The sequence below is a fragment of the Syngnathoides biaculeatus genome, chromosome 7 (assembly GCF_019802595.1).
Source record: "Syngnathoides biaculeatus isolate LvHL_M chromosome 7, ASM1980259v1, whole genome shotgun sequence".
Taxonomy (NCBI): domain Eukaryota; kingdom Metazoa; phylum Chordata; class Actinopteri; order Syngnathiformes; family Syngnathidae; genus Syngnathoides; species Syngnathoides biaculeatus.
The window spans coordinates 439,777-461,786 of NC_084646.1; the positions used below are offsets into that span (position 1 = coordinate 439,777).

Sequence of the window (22,010 nt, forward strand, 5' to 3'; positions counted from 1 at the left end):
CTCTAAATTGTAAAAGTATTATCAAAATTCCTCTCTTGCTCAGATATTCCAATGAGCCCAGCTGGTAAACTGACAGCCAGTCAACGTTTGCCACGCCTGCAGGCGTGGGGGGTCAGTGCATGCACGAATAGCTGTAAATACGAGCCAGGAAGTCTTGTGTGCTGAGAGCTAATAAAGCAAGTATAACAGCGAGTCGATGCTCCATGTTATTATACTTCGGCCATTGAGCAGACAAAACAAAAATAAAGTACAATGTTCTCGCGTTTAAACCAGAATACACACAGGCGGAACTTGACGTGTTGGAGAGGGGGCGTGACGGTGACTGAGGGCATAAGATGGACCTCGGAGATGTTCCAGACAGGCTTGTTTCAAAACACTGGTGTTTGTGTTCTCTTTGTGACCTCATGCCAACTGTGGCAGAATGTCAGTGTTGTCGTGAGCTTGAAAAGGTCGAACAAAAAATGGAGCATACTGGGATGAACTTGGATCAACTTGTCTGTATAACATTGATACTAGATGATAGATACGAAGTTCTTTTGACGAAGACGTGTTACATATCAATTTACTTGTGATCCAGGACAGTTTGATGAAAGGACCACTTGTACATCCAGTGGAAAATCGGTAAGTACATATTTTAAGTGTCTTGGACTGCTACGTGAATGCTATGTGAGCTATACGAATGCTATGGGCTATGTCCAAAGTTTATCAAAAATGTGAGCTCATTTTCTGAGTACGGCGTAGGACTATCTAATGGTTTATTTCTATCTGGAATATAAAATCCAAAAACAAAACAATAAAAATTGGGACTTCCCTAAAGTGATTACATGTATATATCCATCCATCCATTTCTTAGCTGCATGAGGGTCCAGGGAGTGCTGGAGCCTATACCAGCTGTCAACAGGCAGGAGGCAGGTTACACACACGCAGACACAGGGAGAACATGCGAACTCAACACACAGAGGTCCGGGATTGAACCCAGGTCCTCATAACTGTGAGGCCAACGCTTTACAGCTTTTGCACCATCCCGCCTCATAAAGTATGTTGTTGCTTATAGAGTATCGCCACGAGAGGCTATCGCTAAGCGGCTAATAACCAGTAATGGTTAGATGCACGCAAATTTCCCTGGCTGATAAATGAGCCTGAACTGTGACAGCCACAGCTTTAGCTTGTCAGGTTGACCCCACTGGAGGTCAAAGAAGGACAAAATTGGGTGCATTTTCTCAGTTTTGGTGCAGAACACGTCGACATCTTGGCTTAGCTGGAACGAATGGGCTATAATGCTAAGCACCGGTGACGTCAGGGGCGTGGTCAAGGATGTTTCTTCCGGGTCTGGCTATGAAAGCTGACACATATCCAGATTTTGCTTGGCTTTCAAAAATGTTCTTTACTTTCATTTTTTTCTCAATTAATGTCCAAAATATATGTAATAATAACATTACTTCACATTGGAGGGTTTATTGTACAAATTAATTTAAGAGAGAGTCTTCCTTTAATAAGAGTCACAAATGTGCAAGATGCAGAGTCTTCTTCATTTGGAACAGGTAAGAGATAAGAGTGTGTCAACGCCCAACAATATAGACCAGTGCAATGATAATTGTGCAAAGGGAGTAGTTTAAAGTGATGAATCATGCGATAGTCTACAACTAATACTAATGCTGATTGGACCAGCAGGATTTGTGGGTGTGTTCTAACAACGGCACAAGGCAGAAAGGCTGATCAAGAATTTAATGGCTTAATTGTCAGAGGGAGAAAACTGTTTGAATGCCTGCTAGTTTTGACTTGCATTGATTGGTCGCGGTTACCTGAGGTAAGGAAGAGCTTCCAGCTTGAATGCGGAGGGTCCGAAAGGTTCCTGCCCACTCTGGATCTAGTTTGAGTGGCGTTCAAGTCTTTAAGGGTGGGAAGGGTGGTGCCGTAATTCCGTTCAGTGGTTTTGATCATACGTTGTAGTCGGAGTTTGTCCTTTTTTGTGGCACTCCCAAACCAGACTGTAATGCAGGTACACAGTAATGATTGGGTGACTGCTGTGCACAACTGTCACAGCAGCTCTTGTGACAGGCTGTGCTTCCTCAGAAGCCAGAAGCAGTACATCCTTTGCTGGGCTTATTTGAGGATGGAGTTGATGTTTGTCTCCCACTTCAGGTCCTGTGACACTGTAATTACCAAGAATTTGAAGGTCTCGGCGGTTGACACAAAACAGTTGGACAGCGTCAGGGGCAGCTGTGGTGAAGGATGCCTCCTGAAGTCCACAATCATCTCTACCGTCTTTAGAGTGTTCAACACCAGGTTGTGTTGGCCACACCAAAGCTCCAGTCTCGCAACTTCCTGTCGATACACGATAGTGCACATGGATGAGGTTGTGTCCCCCAGTCTCACCTGTGGTGTCCTGCCAGTCAGGAAGTAGTAGATCCACTGGGAGATGGCAGGCGAGACACTGAGCTGGAGATGTTTGGAGGAGATGAGTTCACTGAGGATGGTTTTAAACGCTGAAGTCCACGAACAGGATCCTCGCATAGGTTCCCTTGTTGTTGAGATTCTCAAGGGTGATCCGTGTTGACACCATCATCTGCAGACCTGTTAATTCAATAGACAAACTGCAATGGGTACAGCCGAGGATCTGTGACGCTCGTGAGTTGGTCCAGCACAAGGCGTTCAAAAGACTTCATGACCACAGATTTCAAGGCAAAAGGCCCATAGTCATTAAGACCCGAGACTCCTGCTTTTTTGGGGACTGGTATGATGGTGGAGTGTTTGAAGCAAATTCTCTACAACTCCAGAGACCTGTTGAAGATCTTTGTGAACACAGAAGCAAGTTGGTCTATGCACACTTTGACACAGGATGAAGATACAAGGTCTGGGCCCGGCGCTTTGTTGATCTTTTCTTTGTTATTAAAACGGTGGAGTGGATGGTGGTCCAGCTTGGCGGGTGAGTGGTGTGAAAGTAACCTTTTCAAATCTGCAGTAAAAGCTATTGAGGTTATTGGGTAGCCCGCTCTTGTTTTCTCCTGAAGGGAGGGGGGGGGGGGCTCGTTTGTAATTAGTCAGCGATTGGATTTGGAGTCATTCGCCCCAGGATGTTTTTCCAGTTTAGATGCATAGTCACTCTTTGCGATGTTAAATTCTTTTGTCAGCTATTTTCTAGTGTGGTTGTTGAGGGCCTAATCCCCACTACGATATGCAACCTCTTTAGCCTGGCGGAGTTGCCTAACTCTGGCTGTAAACCACGGCTTGTTATTGAACGTGTGACAAGTTTTCGTTGCTATAAACACCTCCTCACAGAAACTGACATATGCAGTAAAAATATTTGTGAATTCAACTAGGCTGCTTGCTGAATTTTCAAAGAAAATCCGCTCTGTGCAGTCAGAGCAGTTTTGAAATTCTAATTTTGCTCTGTTGGTCCACTTTTTTTTTTACGGATTTTACCAAAGGCTTCACCACTTAAGTGCTTGCCTCTATCTCAGGATGAAGTAGAGTAAGCAGTGAGCAGAGGAGCTTAGAGGACCACGGGGAAGGGCGCGATATGTGTTTTTAATGGAAGTATAATATACAGTATTTTCCCTTGTGAGACATTTTACGTGCTGCTTTTATTTAGGGAGTGGTTAAGCTTAGCTGTGTTAAAATCTCATAGGATAATGAGTGGTGAATCTGGGTGTTTTGTTCTCACTCGTTTACCTTCTCAGCGAGTGTTAGCTACTCTTCAGAGTCATCCATATTGCTTCATTTACATTAAAATTAAAAACATTCTCTGTAGGATCCCAGGGGATCCCTCCAGACAGCCCCCTACAATGTTTTTGTTTATTGTCCCATTTTTCATGCCTTTGGTGTTTTCATGTCTAGACGGAGGATGAAAAGGGCAGGTCAGACAGAACGTGGTAAATGAGCAAGACAGTTCTACTGATGATTGATGTGATGGAATGTTTTTATAGTGTCTAAACACCTGTAAGGATCTGTGAGTTGATATCCAAATAGAGCCTATATTACTGTTGTAGGTCCTATCACAAACTATTAATGAGAATGTTCGTGAGTTGGTGTACGGAGTTATTGTTCTGATATCTACTCACTTCCTACCCCAACTGAAGAGCCCTGACCATTCCCCAAAGGATGGCCCAGGGAACCAGACCAACTGAGACCCGTTGATTTTTCAAGGTTTTAAGCTCGGACTGTTTATTTTGCGTAATGCCGAAGGTGATATTTCACAACAAATTGTTTCATCACTGAAGCCATAGCTCAAACAGGCAGTCTCCTACTTCTCAATGTTAACTCTCACCACAATGAAGAGTGAGTCAAATTTCCAAAGAGCCCATTTGGCGTTTTGCCAACAATTAGAACAATTATGTATACTTGTGCTAGGCACAGTCCATATTAAGTGAAGATGGTTATGTGAATTACATTTATAAAAGAGAAGCTCACACTAAGTATTTTGGAACAACGCCTGTGTAAGTTCTTTTTTTTTTTTTTTGCCTTTGTTGCATTGTAACATGTATTGTACTGTATGTAATGCAGCCATCTTTAAACTTATCTTGGTCTTTTTAATATTATTTAAGTAATATTAACCACAACAAAGTGACTCACTAGCAACTCCTGATTGGAAATGCTGAAAGTAAAAATAAAACAAATATAATCAGTGTCTGGTATCCCTTATCCCAGGTTTCCATGCACCTTTTTGCACTGTAAGTCCTAACTTATTATCTACAACTGAATTGAATTAGGAGAAGACTAAGATCATCATCGTGGACTTCAGGAGCGGGTGCACCCAGTGTCCCCCGCTAACCATCAACGGTGCTGCAATAGCGCAGTTGAACAGCACCAAATTCCTGGGTGTCCACATCTCCGAACACCTGTCCTGTACCACAAAAACCACAGCACTAGATAAAAAGGGTCAACCGCAGCTCTACTTCCTGCGGAAACTGAATGAGCTGGAGCTCCGTCCCCCATTATTATCTCCTTTTACAGAGAGACATTTGAAAGCATCATATGCAGCATCATCACCGTGGTGTACAACGCCGGCACCACCTCCTCCCACATAATCGCGCAACACATGGTGAGAGCAGCTGAGAGAATCATAACAGTGTTTTTCTTCCCTCCCTTCTGGACAATTACAGCACTCACCTCACCTGCAAGGTCACCAGGGTCGCTGGTGACGCCACTAACCCATCCCAATGCCTCTTCAAATTGCTGCTATCAGATAGGAGATTGCAGAGTCTTCCAGCCAAAACCAGCAGGCTCAAAAATAATTTCTTCTACCAGGCAGTCAGGATGCTCAACTACCTCTCTGCTTTGCCCCCATTATTATTATCATCCCTCCCTGGCACCCAGAACCATTGAGTGTAGACCAGAAATTAAACACTTTAGGCACAGTATTTGCCTTGCCCTAACAGCACAGTGGACATTATCCACTGATTTCAGATAAATGTAAATGTTAAATTAGCCAGATTGACCATATTAGTTATACAGTAGTCTATAGCAGATGGGGCAAACTACGGCCCGCGAGCAACATCCGGCCCGTTGGTCTTTTTAAGATGGCCAACCGAAGATTGACAGAGAATTAAGGTTCGATTAGAATGATTGCATTCATTCCATTTCACCTGTAATAACAGGCATTTCAACACTAGGTGGCACATTAGTTGAGGTGTCTTGATTTAGCGGAGCGCGAGCCATTTCCTGTTATTCGCCTTTTTTTACTGATCAGATCAGAACCGATCTCCAACAATGTTCAAGAAAAGAAAAGTCGACAGTGAGTGCCGGTTGTTTAAGAAACAATGGATAAATTACTACATAAATTACTAAATACTTTTATACTGAAGCCCAATCCAAGGCTGTATATCTTATTTGCCAAAAAAACGTGCAGTTTTAAAGACTGCAACATCAACTGTTACTTTTCTACCAAGCATGCAAATTATGCTAGCAACCTTTCATCACAAGAACGTACGGCTACTGCTGTCAGGTTGGTAGCTTGCTTGCAGGCTCAGCAAAACAACTTGATTGGAGCATTTTCCATCCAAGAAGCAAGCATGAAGACAAGTTATTAACTGCTATTCAAACTAGAAAAGCCAGCAAGCCTTTCTCCGAAGGGGATTGTCTTAAAGAATGCATGATAGAGACAGCAAGCATTTTATGTCCGAAGAGGAAGAACAAATTAGAAAAAATGTGCTCATCACGTAGGTCAGTAACTCACCGTATTCAAGTAATTGACGAAGATTTAACTGGCAAGTTAAACAAAAAAGCTGAGTCATTTACATTCTATTCTTCGGCACTGGATGAAAGCAATGATATAGACCGCTCAACTTAATTTTCATCAGAGGGATTAATGAGAATTTTGAGGTAACGAAGGAGATTTTGTGATATAGCTTTTACTGTTGACATACTGACACACATGAATGAGCTGATTGTTAAATTACAAGGGAAAAAAATTCATGAAATGCAAGCAAACATCAGAGCCTTCAAAACTAAGCTGTTTTTATTTTCAAAGCAAATGTTAGACAAGTCATTTACTCATAGCCCCACATTGGCTACCTTAAAAGATGCCCCATGACGTGTAAAAAAAAATATAGAGAATAACTGGGTGATCTCCATGAGGAATTCTGCTGTTGGTTTTGTGATTTTGGAAAAATTGACAGGCACTTCAGCTGGTGTCATGTCCCTTCTCACACAACCCGGAAACGGTGCCACAGGAGTTGCAGTTGGAGCTAATTTCATTAAGTGCAGCCAAATTTTGAAACATCCGGAACCGGCACAGAGGATGCTGGTGTTGTTTGGCTCCACATATGTTTGTGAACATACATTTAGTGTGATGAATACCAACAAAGCACCCCTTAGATCCCAGATGAGTGATGAACACCTCAGATCTGTTATGAGAATTGCACAACAGAATTACCACCAGACTTTGATGCATTGGCTAAAATGGGTGATCAACAACACTGTTCTCATGAAAAGGTATGGTAATACTTCAATGTTTTTTTCTGAATAAGTTTGATATGTACTGTTAAAAAAAATAAATGCTGTTTTTTTTTCAAAAAATATGTAACGTATCTTGTGCTGACTCGGCCCGTCTGTCAAATTTTAAGTCGATGTGGCCCACGAGCCAAAAGGTTTGCCCACCCCTGGTCTATAGTATGAGGAACAATGTACGCCCGTGAAAAAGTAGTAGCCCCCTTCTGATTTTTTTTTCGGATACAGGGAGTCCTCAGGTTAAAACGTCCTCGACCTGAAATGTTTCGACTTTCGTCCACCATTTTGTCCTGAGCACCAGTGTTTCTGCTTAGGTAATGCATGCTTATTGTGTTTGTGCGCTGGGAGTATACTGTATGTGCCTTTTTCACCCACGTTTTTACACATTACGGCCCAAAAGAAGCAAACTTGTTTTTTAGCAATGCTGGTCCAGGCTAAAGAAAAGCAATCACAATGGAAACGAAGCTTAACATCATAAAAAGTTCGGAGAAAAGAGGAACACTGACGAACATTAGTATGTTTCAGTCTTCAGTCGGTCAATCGTGGCGATTATTATTAAAGACAAAGCCCGTAGTTTCACGCATGTGAAGGGTTTCGCTCCTATGACAGATACAGTGGTGATGAAGCAACTTTTTCGTGAAGAAAAAAAAACAAAGCAACGTTCTTCGATCCTTACAACACAAGGAAATCTAAACTGCAGTTTTCCAATGTCAATTCAGCAAAGAAAAATCCAAACCTCTCTGACCCTCTGTGAAAAAGTAGATGCCCCAACCCCCAAGTCACAATGTTACTGCAACTAACCACAAATTTGGGAAAGGTGAGTTCAATTTCACAAGCCATACCCAAATCTGATTACTACCATACTCTTTGAATCTAGAAATCACTGAACTAGAATTTGTCAGAGAATCTCTAGAGCCAATGCATCACGCCATGATCCAAAGAAATTAAAAAAGAAAGGGAAATAAGTGATTGAATCCATTTGTCTGGAAAAGTTACAAAGCCATTTCCAAGCCTTTGGGCCTCCAGTGAACTACTGTCAGAACCAATATCCACAAATGGAGAAAACTTTGAACTGTGACAAACCTTCCTAGGAGTGGATGACGAACTAAAATTACTCCAAGAATGCGACGACAACTCATCCAGGAGGTCTCAAAAGAACCTTGAACAACGTCTTTTTTTTCCCCCATTCTTTTTTATTATTTCCACATTACTTGTGGATTTTTGCAAAGCCATGATCACATATAGCTTCCAGGACCTAATTGATCTGGGACTGATGCACAACTTATCAATAACAAAGAAATATCAAAAGGAAATCAATATTTCGGAGGACATCTCGAGACCACCGGGATGTGAATGGATAGACTCTCTCAGCAAGAGACGGAGAAGGCGGAGGGAGTCGAAACAAAAGCGAGGATGTTGGGTGGGCCTTGCTGCTAAGCTAAGAAAGCAACTTCACAGCCTGCACTTCCAAGCATCTTTTTGACCAACGCAAGAGCCATCACCCACAAAATTGATTAATTGGAATGACAACTAGGCACGAGCAGGTTGTCTGGAACTGCAGTATTATTTACATCACGGAGACATGTCTATATCCGCGAATCCCCGATGCTGCAGTTTTGCTAGCAGGCTGCATGCTACATCGACAGGACAGAACCGAAGCCTCTGGTAAGGCCAGAGGGGGAGAGCTTTGTGTTTATGTTCACAACGACTTGTATTCTAACAGTAGGATTATTGACACCCACTCTTCTCCTGATTTAGAGGTCCTTTATTGTTTACTCCAACATTAAACATTCACACAGGGCCTCGTCCACCCCCATCTTGCTGTATCCAATCATGTCTGATCTCTTCAACAATCTTCAACGGCTCCTTGCAACAATCAAACATTCCCCCCTGCCTAAAATCTGCAACGATCCTCCCCATCCCCAAAAGCGATTGACAGTCTAAATGATGACGGGCCTGTTGCACTCACACCTGTGATCATGAAGTGCTCTGAGAGGCTGGTTGCACGCCTCACAAGGGGCTAAATTCCTTCCTCATCCGACCCCTACCTGTTTGCCTACAGAGGAAACTGGTCCATCAAGGCTGCTATTGCAATAGCTCTCCACACTGCACTGAGCCACCTGGAACGCCAAGGTAACCACGTCAGGATGCTTTTCATCGCCTTTAGCTCAGCCTTTAATTCCATCATCCCAGCCATTTTGGATGATGAACTCTCCCTCCTTGGACCATCTCCTTCCATCTGCTGCTGCATTAAAGACTTTCTGGCAAACCGTCCACAGTCTGCCAGACCTGACTCCTGTGTAAGTTCCTTTTTTCTTTTATTTTTGTTGTGTGGTAAAATGTATGTATATATATGGAATGTAATTAAATGTATCTCAGTCTTCCATCCATCCATTTTCTTAGCCACTTATCATCCACAAGGGTTGCAGGAGCGCTGGCACCTATCCCAGCTGTCAATGGGCAGGAGGGTGGACACACCCTGGACTGGTTGCCAGGCAACCACAGGGCACATAGAGAGAGACAACAGTCGAACTCACAACCACACTTTGAGGCAATTTAGAGTGCATATTGGTCTTTTAGATATTATTCAAAGAAAAAATAATAATAATTAAAGCAGCTTTGCTTCAGCTATATTTCCTCAAGCTTTTTATTCATATCACAGAAAATTTTGTCCCAATAAGGAAAAACTGTTGACTTCAGTTCGATAAAATTATGATTCTTTCTATTCCCCTGCAGGTTTCTTGAGTACTGGTGACCAGGCAGCAAAGGGAAATTATGGTTTGTTGGACCAAATCCAGGCTCTTCGGTGGACCAGTGAGAATATTGCAGCTTTTGGTGGTGATCCTTTACGTATAACTGTGTTTGGCTCAGGGGCTGGAGCCTCCTGTGTCAACCTTCTCACACTATCTCACTACTCAGAGGGGAACCGCTGGAGCAACACCACAAAGGGTAAAATTTACAAGTTAAATGGGAATACAGAGGTAATGTGTGAAGCAAGCAGTGCTGGGTAAAAGATCACAAAATTTAATATTTAACATTGCAACTTTTTGGAAATCCTTTGTCAAAGTAAATTTAATTTAAATTAATTTTTACTTCTTTTCCTTTTGGCTTGTACCGTTAAGGGTCACCACAGCGTGTCATCTTTTTCTATCTTAGCCTATTTCCTGCAGCTTCCTCTCAAACACCAACTGAACCACCCTTCTACCAATATACACACTCTCGCCTCTGGATATGTCCAAACCGTCACAGTCTGCTCTCTCGAACCTTGTCTCCAAAACATTCGACTTAAGTTTTCCCTCTAATGAGCTCATTTCTAATCCTATCCAAACTGCTCACTCCTAGAGAGAACCTCAACTTCTTCATTTCCAACACCTCCAGTACTGCATCATGGCCGGCCTCACCACTGTCTTATAAAATTTGCCCTTCACCCTAGCAGAGACTGTTCTGTCACATAACACACCAGACACCTTCCGCCAGCTGTTCCAACCTGCTTGGACCTGTTTCTTCACTTCCTTACCACACTCACCATTGCTCTGGATTGTTGACCCCAAGTATTTGAAGTTGTCCACCCTCGGTATCTCTTCTCCTTGGAGCCTCACTCTTCCCCCTCCACCCCTCTCATTCACGCACATATTCTGTTTTACTCCGGCTAATCTTCTTTGCTCTCCTTTCGAGTGCATGCCTCCATCTTTCTAATTGTTCCTTTGCCTGCTCTCTGCTTTCACTGCAGATCACTATGTCATCTGCGAACATCATAGTCCAAGGGGATTCCAGTCTAACCTCATCTGTCACCCTATCCATTACAACTTCAAACAGGAAGGGTGTTGAGCTGATCCCGGATGGAGTCCCATGTCCACCTTAAATTCTTCTATCACACCTGTGGAAAACCTCGCCACTGTTCTGCTGCCCTCATATATTGCCCAGACATATTTTTCTGTCACACCAGACTTACCCATGCAGTACCACAGTTCCTTTCTTGGTACTCTGTCATAGGCTTTTCTAGATCCACAAAGACACAATGTAGCTCCTTCTGACCTTCTCTGTACTTTTCCACTAGCATCCTCAAAGAAATAATGCAACTGTGGTACTTTTTCTAGACATGAAACCATGCTGTTGCTCGCAGATACTTACTTCTGCCCTGAGTCGAACCTCCACGACTCTTTCCCACAACTTCATTGTGTGGCTCATCAACTTTATTCCTCTATTATTCCCACAGCGCTGCACATCGCCTTTTTTCTTAAAAATGGGAAGTAGCACACTTTCCTCCATTCTTCAGGCATCTTCTCGCCCGCTAGTATTCTATTGAAAAAGTTGGTCAAAAACTCCACAGCCACCTCTCCAAATTGCTAACAAATCTCCACAGGTATGTCATCAAGATCAACTGCCTTTCCATTTTTTGTCCTTTGTATGCCTTTCTAACTTCCCTTACTAATCATTGCCACTTCCTGGTCCTTGCCTCTTCAACTCTTCCTTCTCTCTCATTTTCTTCATTCATTAGCTTCTCAAAGAATTATTTCCATCAATTTACCACACTACTGGCACCAGTCCACACATTTCCATCTCTATCTTTAATCATCCTTATCTGCTGCACATCCTTCCCATCTCTATCCTTTTGCTGGCCAACCTGTAAAGATCCTTTTCTCCTTCTTTTGTCTCAAACTTGGGTGTAAATGTCATCATATGCCTCTTGTTTAGCCTTCACCACCTCTATCTTTCCCCTACGTTGCCTCTCCTCAGCCATCTCATTGTCCCACCTCTTCTTTGCTAATCTATTTCCTTCTATGATTTCCTGTATTTTGGGGTTTCACCAGCAAGTCCCCTTTCCTACCAGAAGACACACCAAGTACTCACCTGCCTGTCTCTCTGATCACCTTAGCTGTAGCAGTCCAATCTACCAGGAAATCCTCCATCAAGAGCCCTTCTCACCTCTTTCCGAAAGGCCACGCAACATTTTTCCTTTCTCAGCTTCCACCACCTGGTTTTCTGCTCTACCATTGTGTTCTTAAACTTCCTACCCAGCACCAGAGTCATCCTATACACCGCCATCCTATGCTGTCAAGCTACACTCTCCCTACCACTGCCTTACAGTCAATAACCTCCTTCAAAATTAATGATCTGCACAAAATATAATCCACCTGCGGTCCTGCGTTCTTCTACCTCCGTACTTGTAGGTCACTAGATGTTCCTGCCTCTTCTGGGGAAAAAAAAGTGTTCACTACTGCCATTTTCATCCTTTTTGCAGTCCACCACCATCTGTCCCTCAAAGTTCCTTTCCTGGATGCCGTACTTACCCATCACTTCTTCATCGCCCCTCTTTCCTTCACCATGTCCATTGGAATCTGCACCAATCACAACTCTCTCTCTGTCTGGGATGCTCAGAACTACTTAATTTAGTTTTGTCCAGAATTTCTCCTTCAACTCTAGGTCACATCCTACTTGGCATAGCCACTAATCACATGATACATAGCACCCTCAATTACAAATTTCATCCTCATCACTTGATCTGATGTTCTTTTCACCTGCAAGACATTCTTAACCAACTCCTCCTTTAAAATAACCCCTACGCCATCTCTCTTCTCATCTGCTCCCTGGTAAAATAATTTAAACCCGCAGTCACCACTGATGTCTCCACATATTCTGCCTAAAGTTCTTAATCAATATGAAATCGTTGTGTTCGATGGCATGTTTTTGTCCATCGCCTGTCTTTGGCTGTGCCAATATGACTTATTTCCTGAAACCGATTTGTTGATAATATCCAATATCTGAATGATTCGTGTGTCCATCAGCAGTTCTTGCATTGATACACCCTAATGCAGTGTTTATCAACCTTTTGAGCCAAGGCACACTTTTTTCATTGAAAAAAAAAACGGCACACCACCAGCAGAAAATCTAAAAAGGAATCTCTGTTCCCTATGTGAAGAATATACCATTGTTCTCCCTGAAGCATATAAAAATCAAACACAAACGAAATATAATTTGTGTCACCTCCCCCTGTTTCTAGCCCCCATGTGCCCAAGTCCAAGTCCTCTCCCACCAACCTTTTCTGGGACACCTGTTAGGCTATTTATCTGGCAGTTTGGCCAGCAGAGGTGTCCAAATAGAGCTCAGCTTTATGCCTCACACTACACTCCACCCAAGCCATACCAAGGAAAATCTGTCAGTAAGTCAACTTCTTCTATTTCACCCAGGTATTACTGTTCAGCTTCCCGAGTACCTGTGCGCTCTGTCACCATCGAATCCATACCTATCAAGCCTGGATGGCTTCTTGCTCATGTCTCGGTGATGCCTGATGCCCAGCCACGTCTCATTTTTGTCACAGCGGTGCCTCACCCCCAGCTGCCTCTCAGTGACTCCTGAGGCCCAGCTGCTTCTTGCCTTTGCTTTGGCGGTGCCCAAGCCCCAAATGCCTCTCGCTGACGCCTAAGCCCCAGCTCCCTCTGGCCCACGCCTCAGCGGTCCCTGACCCTGAGCAGCGTCTTGGCCAAGCCTCGGCAGCTCTCAACCCGAGCTGCCGCTCGTTCAAGCCTCGGCAGCCCTCGACCCTCCACCGCCTATTGCTCTGGTCTCAGCGGCGCCTTACCGCCAGCCACCTCTTGCTCCAGTCTCCACAGCTTCTGAACCCCAGCCAACTCTCGCTCAGATCTAGGCGGCACCTGAACCCCAGCCACAACTCGCTCACATTGCAGCGGCACCTGACCCCCAGCCGCCTCTTAGTTATGTTTTGGTGGCTCCTGCACCCCAGCCACGTCTCGCTCCAGTCTCTGCAGCGCCTGGACCCCAGCCGCCTCTCACTCCAGTCTCCACGGCGAATGAAACCCAAATGCCTCTTGCCAACGCCTTGGCTGCGCCCAAGCCCCAGCCGCCTCTTTCCCATGCCTCGGTGGACCCTTACCCTGAACCGACTCTCACCCACGAATCGCCGGTCCTTGACCCCAATCCTCCTCGGCCACCCTCAACCCTGAGCTGCCTCTCACCCAAGTCTTGGTGGCCCTGGACCCTGACATGTTTCTCGCCCAAGGCTCAGCAGGCCTCAGCAGTGGCACCTGAGCCCAGGATGCATCTCGCTCACGCCTCGGTGCACCTCAAATCCAAGCAGCCTTTGCGGCCCTCGACCCCCGGGCCATATCTCACCCAACCCTCGGCGGCCCTCGAGCCCAGGCCGCATATAACCCAAGCCTCGGCTGCCCTCGATCCTGAGGTGTTTCTCGCCCAAGCCTCAGCAGTCCTCGACACTCAGCCGCCTCTGGCTCATGTCTCGGTGGTGCCTGACCCACAGCGGCCTCTCGCTATTGTCATAGCGGCGCCTGACCCCCAGCCGACTCTCGCTCCAGGCTCTGCTGCGCCTGAAACCCACCCGCCTCACGACCACGCCTTGGCGGCCCTCGACCCTGAGCTGCCTCTCGCTCCTTTATCGATAGAGCTTGACCCCCAGCCATCTCTCGTTCATGTGGCGGCGGCACCCGAGCCCAGGCTGCCTCTTGCCCACGCCTCAGCAGTCCTCGACCCTGAGCTGCCTCTCGCCCACGCCTCGGCGGCACCCGAGCCCCAGCTGCCTCCTACCCATGCCTCGGAAGTACTTGAGCCCCAGCTGCCTCTCGCCCACGCCTCGCTGGCGCCTGAGCCCCAGCCACCTCTCGCCCAAGCCTCGGCTGCCCTTCAACCTGTGCTGTTTCTCGCCCAAGCCTCGGCGGCCCTCGACCTTCAAGCCACAGCTCACCCAAGCCTTAGCAGCCCTCGACCCTGAGCTGTTTCTCACCCAAGATTCAGTGACCCTCGACCCGCTTCCGTGTTTAGCTCCTGTCTCCGCGGCACCTGACCCCCAGCCATTTCTCGCTCACGCCTCGGCGGTGCCTGAGCCACAGCCGCCTCTCACTCCAGTCTCCATGGTGCCTGAACCCCAGCCACCTCTCACCCACGCCTTGGCGGTGCCTGAACCCCAACCACATCTGACTCACATCCAGTGATGAAAGTCCTCTGGATTTTCCCGGAATACCGGATTTTTAAATTTTCATGAAAATTGCTCTGGAAAATTGAGGAAAAATTGCCTAAAATTAATTCGGATATTAGTTGACAACATTGAACGAACATGTGTTTCAGTTCATTGTTCTACTTTCACGAGCGTTGTCACGAGACACAAACACTAGTAACAGTAACATCCCTCCCCTTGCATTCTCTCAAGACATCGCTTATTTTGTGTGGTCTTGACGTTAATTTATGTGTTTCTTTCATAAACGTTGTTTACTAAACACACCTGCTCCGAAACAACCGGTATTCACCCGGAAACAGGACATGCAAGTTAACCATACTGAGCATGTACGAAAGCACATGTTCAGAACTGCTTCACGAAAAGCGAGCGCGTTTATGTCGAAAGTCATCAACATCATGAGCCATGCCAAAGGAAATTCAGTTACACCAGGAGTGCTCATTGCATGGATCGCGGGGCAGTGTGACGGCGTAAAAAACAAAACAAAGAAAAAACTTTGTCGCTTGATTCAGGTGTGGGCAATACGTCTAAGCGCATGCACATAAAGGCGTGTTCGAGCAAGCCGGCCTCCTATTTATGGCAGGCCCGTGGTGCGTGCCCACCCCCACGATTGCCGACAGGAATGTTTGTTCCAATGTATCGCTAGCATGTTGCCACAAACACTGATTATGTTGAACTAAACTTTCAGCATTTTCAAAACATTGCAAGTATAGACCGTTCGCATTTATTCCTTGACAGGCCAGTGCATTTAACTTTTCTTCAGATTAAGTTTGTCAGATGAAGACTTTTTATTGATGAAAAATTTTACATCCCATTTTATGTTATGTTCTACTAATATCATTTCTGAGTTATATATATATATCTTCTTCTTTTCCTTTCGGCTTGTCCTGTTAGGGGTCACCACAGCGTGTCATCTTTTTCCATCTTAGCCTATCTCCTGTATCTTCCTCTCTAACCCCAACTGCACTCATGTCTTCCCTCACCACATCCATAAACCTTCTCTTTGGTCTTCCTCTCACTCTTTAGCCTAGGAGCTCCATTCTCAGCACCCTTCCACCAATATACTCACTGTGTCGCCTCTGAACATATCCAAACCATCGAAGTCTGCTCTCTCGAATCTTGTCTCCAAAACATCCAACTTTGGCTGTCCCTCTAATCAGCTCATTTCTAATCCTATCCAACCTGCTCACTCCGAGCGAGAACCTCAAAATCTTCATTTCTGCTACCTCCAGTTCTGCTTCCTGTTGTTTCTTCAGTGCCACCTTCTCTAATCCATACATCATGGCCGGCCTCACCACAGTTTTGTAAACTTTGCCCTTCATCCGAGCAGAGACTGTTCTGTCACATAACACACAAGACACCTTCCGCCAGCTGTTCTAACCTGCTTGGACCGGCTTCTTCACTTCCTTACCACACTCACCATTGCTCTGGATTGTTGACACTGCATATCACAATATCATCTGCGAACATCATGGTCCAAGGGGATTCCAGTCTAACCTCATCTGTCAGCCTATCCATTACCACTGCAAACAGGAAGGGGCTCAGAGCTGATCCATGATGCAGTCCCAACTCCGCCTTAAATTCTTCTGTCGTAGGTATGGCACACTTCACCATTGTTCTGCTGCCATCATACATATCCTGTACTATTTTAACATACTTCTCTGCCACACCAGACTTACGCATGCAGTACCACAGTTCCTCTCTTGATACTCTCTCATAGGCTTTCTCTAGATCCACAAAGACATAATATAGCTCCTTCTGACCTTCTCTGTACTTTTCCACTAGCATCCTCAAGGCAAATAATGCATCTGTAGTACTCTTTCTAGGCATGAAACCATACTGCTGCTCGCAGATACTTACTTCTGTCCTGAGTCTAGCCTCCACTACTCTTTCCCATAACTTCATTGTGTGGCTCATCAACTTTATTCCTCTATAATTCCCACAGCTCTGAACATCGATTTTGTTCTTAAAAATGAACACTTTTCCTCCATTCTTCAGGCATCTTTTCACCCGCTAGTATTCTGTTGAATAAGTTGGTCAAAAACTCCACAGCCATCTCTCCAAATTGCTTCCATACCTCCACCGGTATGTCATCAGGACCATCTGCCTTTCCATTTTTCATCCTTTCTAGTGCCTTTCTGACTTCCCCCTTACTAATCATTGCCACTTCCTGGTCCTTCACACTTGCCCCTTCTACTCTCTCATTTTCTTCATTGATCAACTTCTCAAAGTATTCGTTCCATCTATTTAGCACACTACTGGCACCAGTCAACACATTTCCATCTCTATCCATATTCATATTCATTCATATTCATCTCTGTCTTATCTGCTGCACATCCTTCCCATCTCTATCCCTCTGTCTGGCCAACCTGTAGCGATCCTTTTCTCCTTCTTTCGTGTCCAACCTAGTGTACATTTCTTATATGCCTCTTGTTTAGCCTTCGCCACCTCTAACATTGGCCCACGTCACATCTCGATGTATTCCTTTCGCCTCCCCTCAGTCCTCTCAGTGTCCCTCTTCTTCTTCGCTAATCTCTTTCCTTGTATGACTTCCTGTATTTTGGGGTTGCACCACCAAGTCTCCTTCTCCCCTTTCCTACCAGAGGACACACCAAGTACTCTCCTGCCTGTCTCTCTGGTTACCTTGGCTGTCGTTGTCCAGTCTTCCGGGAGCTTCTGCTGTCCATCGAGAGCCTGTCTCAACTCTTTCCGAAAGGCCGCACAGCATTCTTCCTTTCTCAGGTTCCACCACATGGTTCTCTGCTGTACCTTTGTCTTTTTAATCTTCCTACCCACCACCAGAGTCATCCTACACACCACCATCCTTTGCTGTCGAGCTACTCTCTCCCCTATCACTACTTTACACTCAGTAATCTCCTTCAGATTACATCGTCTGCAGAAAATATAATCCACCTGCGTCCTTCTACCTCCGCTCTTGTAGGTCACTATATGTTCCTCCCTCTTCTGGAAATAAGTGTTCACTACAGCCATCTCCATCCTTTTTGCAAAGTCCACCACCATCTGTCCCTCAAGTTCCTTTCCTGGATGCCCTACTTACCCATCACTTCTTCATCGACCCTGTTTCCTTTACCAATATGTCCATTACAATCTGCACCAATCACAACTCTCTCCCTGTCTGGGATGCTCAGAACTACTTCATCTAGTTCCTTCCAGAATTTCTCTTTCAACTCTAGGTCACATCCTACCTGTGGTGCATAGCCGCTAACCACATTATACATAACACCCTCAATTTCAAATTTTAGTCTCATCACTCGATCTGATACTCTTTTCACCTCCAAGACATTCTTAGCCAGCTCTTCCTTTAAAATAACCCCTACTCCATTTCTCTTCCCATCTACTCCGTGGTAGAATAATTTAAACCCTGCTCCTAAACTTCTAGCCTTACTACTTTTCCACCTGCTCTCTTGGATGCACAGTGTATCAACCTTTCTCCTGATCATGATGTCAACCAACTCCTGAGCGTTTTCTGTCATAGCCAACATTCAAAGTCCCTACACTCAGTTGTAGGCTCTGTGCATTCCTCTTTTTCTTCTGACAACGGATACGGTTTCCTCCTCTTCTCTGTCTCCGACCCACAGTAGCTGAATTTCCACCGACCACCTGCAGGTTAGCAGTGCTGGGGGTGGGCGTTGTTAACCTGGGCCACAACCGATCCGGTATGGGATTCTTTAGATGAACATATTTGTTTGGCACAGTTTTTACGCCGGATGCCCTTCCTGACGCAACCCTCTGCATTTATCCGGGCTTGAGACCGACCTCCAGTGATTTATATATATATATATATATATATATATATATATATATATATTTTTTTTTTTTTTTTCATGTATATTCTATATCTATACTATAATATATATAATGTGGGGAAAAGGATCAGGATTCACTTAATTCCTTTGTCTTGAGATAAGATGGCATATTTTAAGCATATTTTAATGAAAAATGTCATTTTGTGCTGTCCAGTGATCGGGGAATGGGGGGGGGGGCAAAAAATCTGGGCTTGGCCCTTGGGGAACTTCTGCCCAATATTTTTTTTGGGTCAGGACTTAGAAATTTTACATTAAATTTTTGTCTGAATTTTGTTCACAGATATCGCCAGAATGCACCACAGCTATCCATTTTTTCCAAAGATTCCTCGGGGGTCATGACCCCGGAACCCACTCGTACTTGCATTTGTATTTTCAGGAATTTTCACGAAAGTCCACTTCAATCTCTACACATCTCAGCGGCACCTGAACCCGAGCCACCTCTTGCTCACATCGCGGTGGCACCTGAACCCAGCCGCCTCTCACTCTGGTCTCTGCGGCGCCGGAATCCTAGCCCCCTCTCACTCCAGTATCCGCGGCGACTGACACCCAGCTGCCTCTCGCCCAAGTCTCTTTGGCCCCTGACCCCAAGCCTCGGCGGCCCTCGACCTCAAGCCACAGCTCACCCAAGCTTTGGCAGCCCTCAACCCTCACCTTTTTCTCACCCAAGCCTCATTGGCACTCGACCCCCTTCTGTCTTGGCGGTGCCTGACTCCCAGCCACCTCTTGCTCCAGTTTCCGCGGCACCTGAAACCCAGTTATTTCTTGCCCATGCCTCGGCAGTGCCTGAGTCACAGCCGCTTCTCTTTCCATTCTCCACAGTCCCTGAATCCTAGCCGACTCTGGCACCAGTCTCCGTGGTGCCTGTGAACCCCAGCCACCTCCCACCCACGACTTGGCGGTGACTTAACCCCAGCCACCTCTGACTCATATCTCAGCGGCACCTGAACCCTGGCCACCTCTTGCTCACATCGCAGTGGCACTTGAACCCCAGACACCTCTCATTCCAGTCTCTGAAGCGCCTGAACCCAGCTGTCTCTTGCTCCAGTCTCCATGGCGACTGAAACCTAGCTGTCTCTCGCCCATGCCTTTGCAGCGCCCAAGCCCCAGCCACCTCTCACCCAAACCTCGGCAGCCCTTGACCCTGAGCTGCTTCTCGCCCAAGCCTCGGTGGCCCTCGACCCTCAGCCACCTCTCGCTCCTGTCTCGGCGGCACCTGACCACAGCCGCCTTTCGCTCATGTCGCGGTGGCGCCTGCAGCTGAAATTGACTTTTTCACGACAAATAATAAGAAATGTGTGAAGAGTGAATTCATCCTCCCAAGTATTCGGGCAAAATCCAACAACACAACGAGCCTGCATTATGGCTAACACACAGAAAAAAACCAGCTAATTTCTCACCTGAGGTTAATACACTCAACTCTGCAGCTGTAGGTGTCTGCAAAATATGTCACTTCTGGCTTCTTCTTCAACTCCACACAGTCCACAGATTTCATGGCGCGAGATGAAAAAATCTATCTACGGCAACATTCTGGCGTGCTGTGAACAAACAGATGATTCCATTTCATATGATTTGTTTTGGTAAACAACATACTAATTTTCATGTTTTTTTTATGTCAGTGGCGCTTTAAATCACAGAAATGCAACATACAAAACTTTAAAATGCTGCCTTAAATTACATAATGGCAGACAGGGGTGTTGACTGTTACATACTGTATTTTTGTTGAGTTCGGAAAGATGCAAAATACACAACTAAAAATATTGACAAAGTTTAACCCCCTCCCCTCTTCTTTTTTTTTCTGTTTTTCAAATATTTCCAGGCCTATTTCAAAGGGCCATCACCCAGAGTGGCACAGCGCTGTCAAGTTGGGCTGTCAGCTTCCAGCCGGCTAAGTATGCTAGAACCCTGGCACGCAAAGTTGGGTGTAATCTTGAGGACACAGTCGAGCTCGTGGCTTGTCTTCAGAGAAAACATTACAAAGAGTTGGTGGATCAAGACATACAGCCAGCACGATATCACATTGCCTTTGGTCCTGTTATTGATGGTGATGTAATCCCTGATGACCCGCAGATACTCATGGAGCAAGGTACAAAAAAAGATTTTCAACTTCACTGTTTGGTTTATTATTTAGTCTTCGCTCAATATTGTCATGAGGACTTAAAGCCCAGGTGCCATAACTATAAACATTCTAAAATAGATATTGAAATGAAAAATACATATAACATTATTCACTGCAATGTCTATATGGAAAAATAAATGTGAGCGGAGAGCGCAAAGTTGCAGAAGTGTCATTCTACGATATCCAAGTGGTCGCCATATTGGCTGCGTCCTTCATCCGTGACGTCACCCGGACATTCGCAAATGAAAACACGCGGTGCACCCTAACTATAGGAGACAAACGTGCCCCGTCTGACACGGAAGCTCTTTTCGAAAAGGACCACACAACCGAGTGAAGTTACCGGTCAATATTACACTATTGTTTCGAGGCCTCTGGGCAATATTACACTATTGTTTCGAGCCATATTCAGATGATACGCGATCATGGCCAAACCTCATCCCCATCCGATATACTTCCGCGGCGGAGATGAGCCATCACGGCGACGCGCAGCCTTCGCAGAAGGAGTGACTGCCAAATGCGGCGCCTCAGCCGGTGTGGCTGATTTTCTGCGCGTGGTGGCATATAAGGAGGAGGTGGAGCCGAGCCATGCTGCTTTTAGGGGTATGTTCAAAGCTGCCGCAGTCCTTGTTGAACACCGTCGAGCTGGGGCGCATTACTGCCTACCTGTTATTTGGAACCCATGAAGCTCTCGTCCTCTGCAATCCATTTTTCACAACGAAGCGGGTTTCTTGCAAACTTATGAAGGCTAAATCCATTCTCCCGAGTGTTCAAGCAATGTCCAGCAATGCAATGAGCCGGCATTTTGGCTAACATGAAGGAACAACGAGCAACCTTCCCGGAAGTAAAACTAATGGAAACAAACGAGTCCACTAGGGGGCACCTCTGTCCTGTACGTCACTTCCTGCTTCTTCTCGAAAACAAATCCCTTGAGAGGATTTTCATGGCGGGAGTTACAAAAAGCTGTATACGTCAAAATTGTGTTTTGTGGTGAAAAAACGCATGGGCCCATATTGGCTGACGTTTTTTCATTAATAATGTACCAAAAATCATCCATTTCATGACACTTGACCTTTAATGTAGGTGTAGTCAAATGATATCCCTTTTTGTTGGAGAATATTGTCTTAACTCCTCTGTG

General features: G+C 45.5%; 1 protein-coding gene across 16 annotated transcripts in view; it reads left to right on the plus strand.

The window, feature by feature from the left end:
* The window catches only part of nlgn1 (neuroligin 1), a 290,450-nt gene that overhangs the window by 147,941 nt on the left and 120,499 nt on the right, over positions 1–22,010 (plus strand). For 15 of the 16 annotated variants that reach the window (XM_061825528.1, XM_061825529.1, XM_061825526.1 and 12 more), the window contains 2 exons: positions 9,685–9,897; positions 20,576–20,842. In XM_061825528.1, the coding sequence (XP_061681512.1) occupies positions 9,685–9,897; positions 20,576–20,842 (480 nt within the window). The remainder of the gene's footprint in view (positions 1–9,684; positions 9,898–20,575; positions 20,843–22,010) is intronic. The other variant, XM_061825527.1, reaches the window with a different exon arrangement.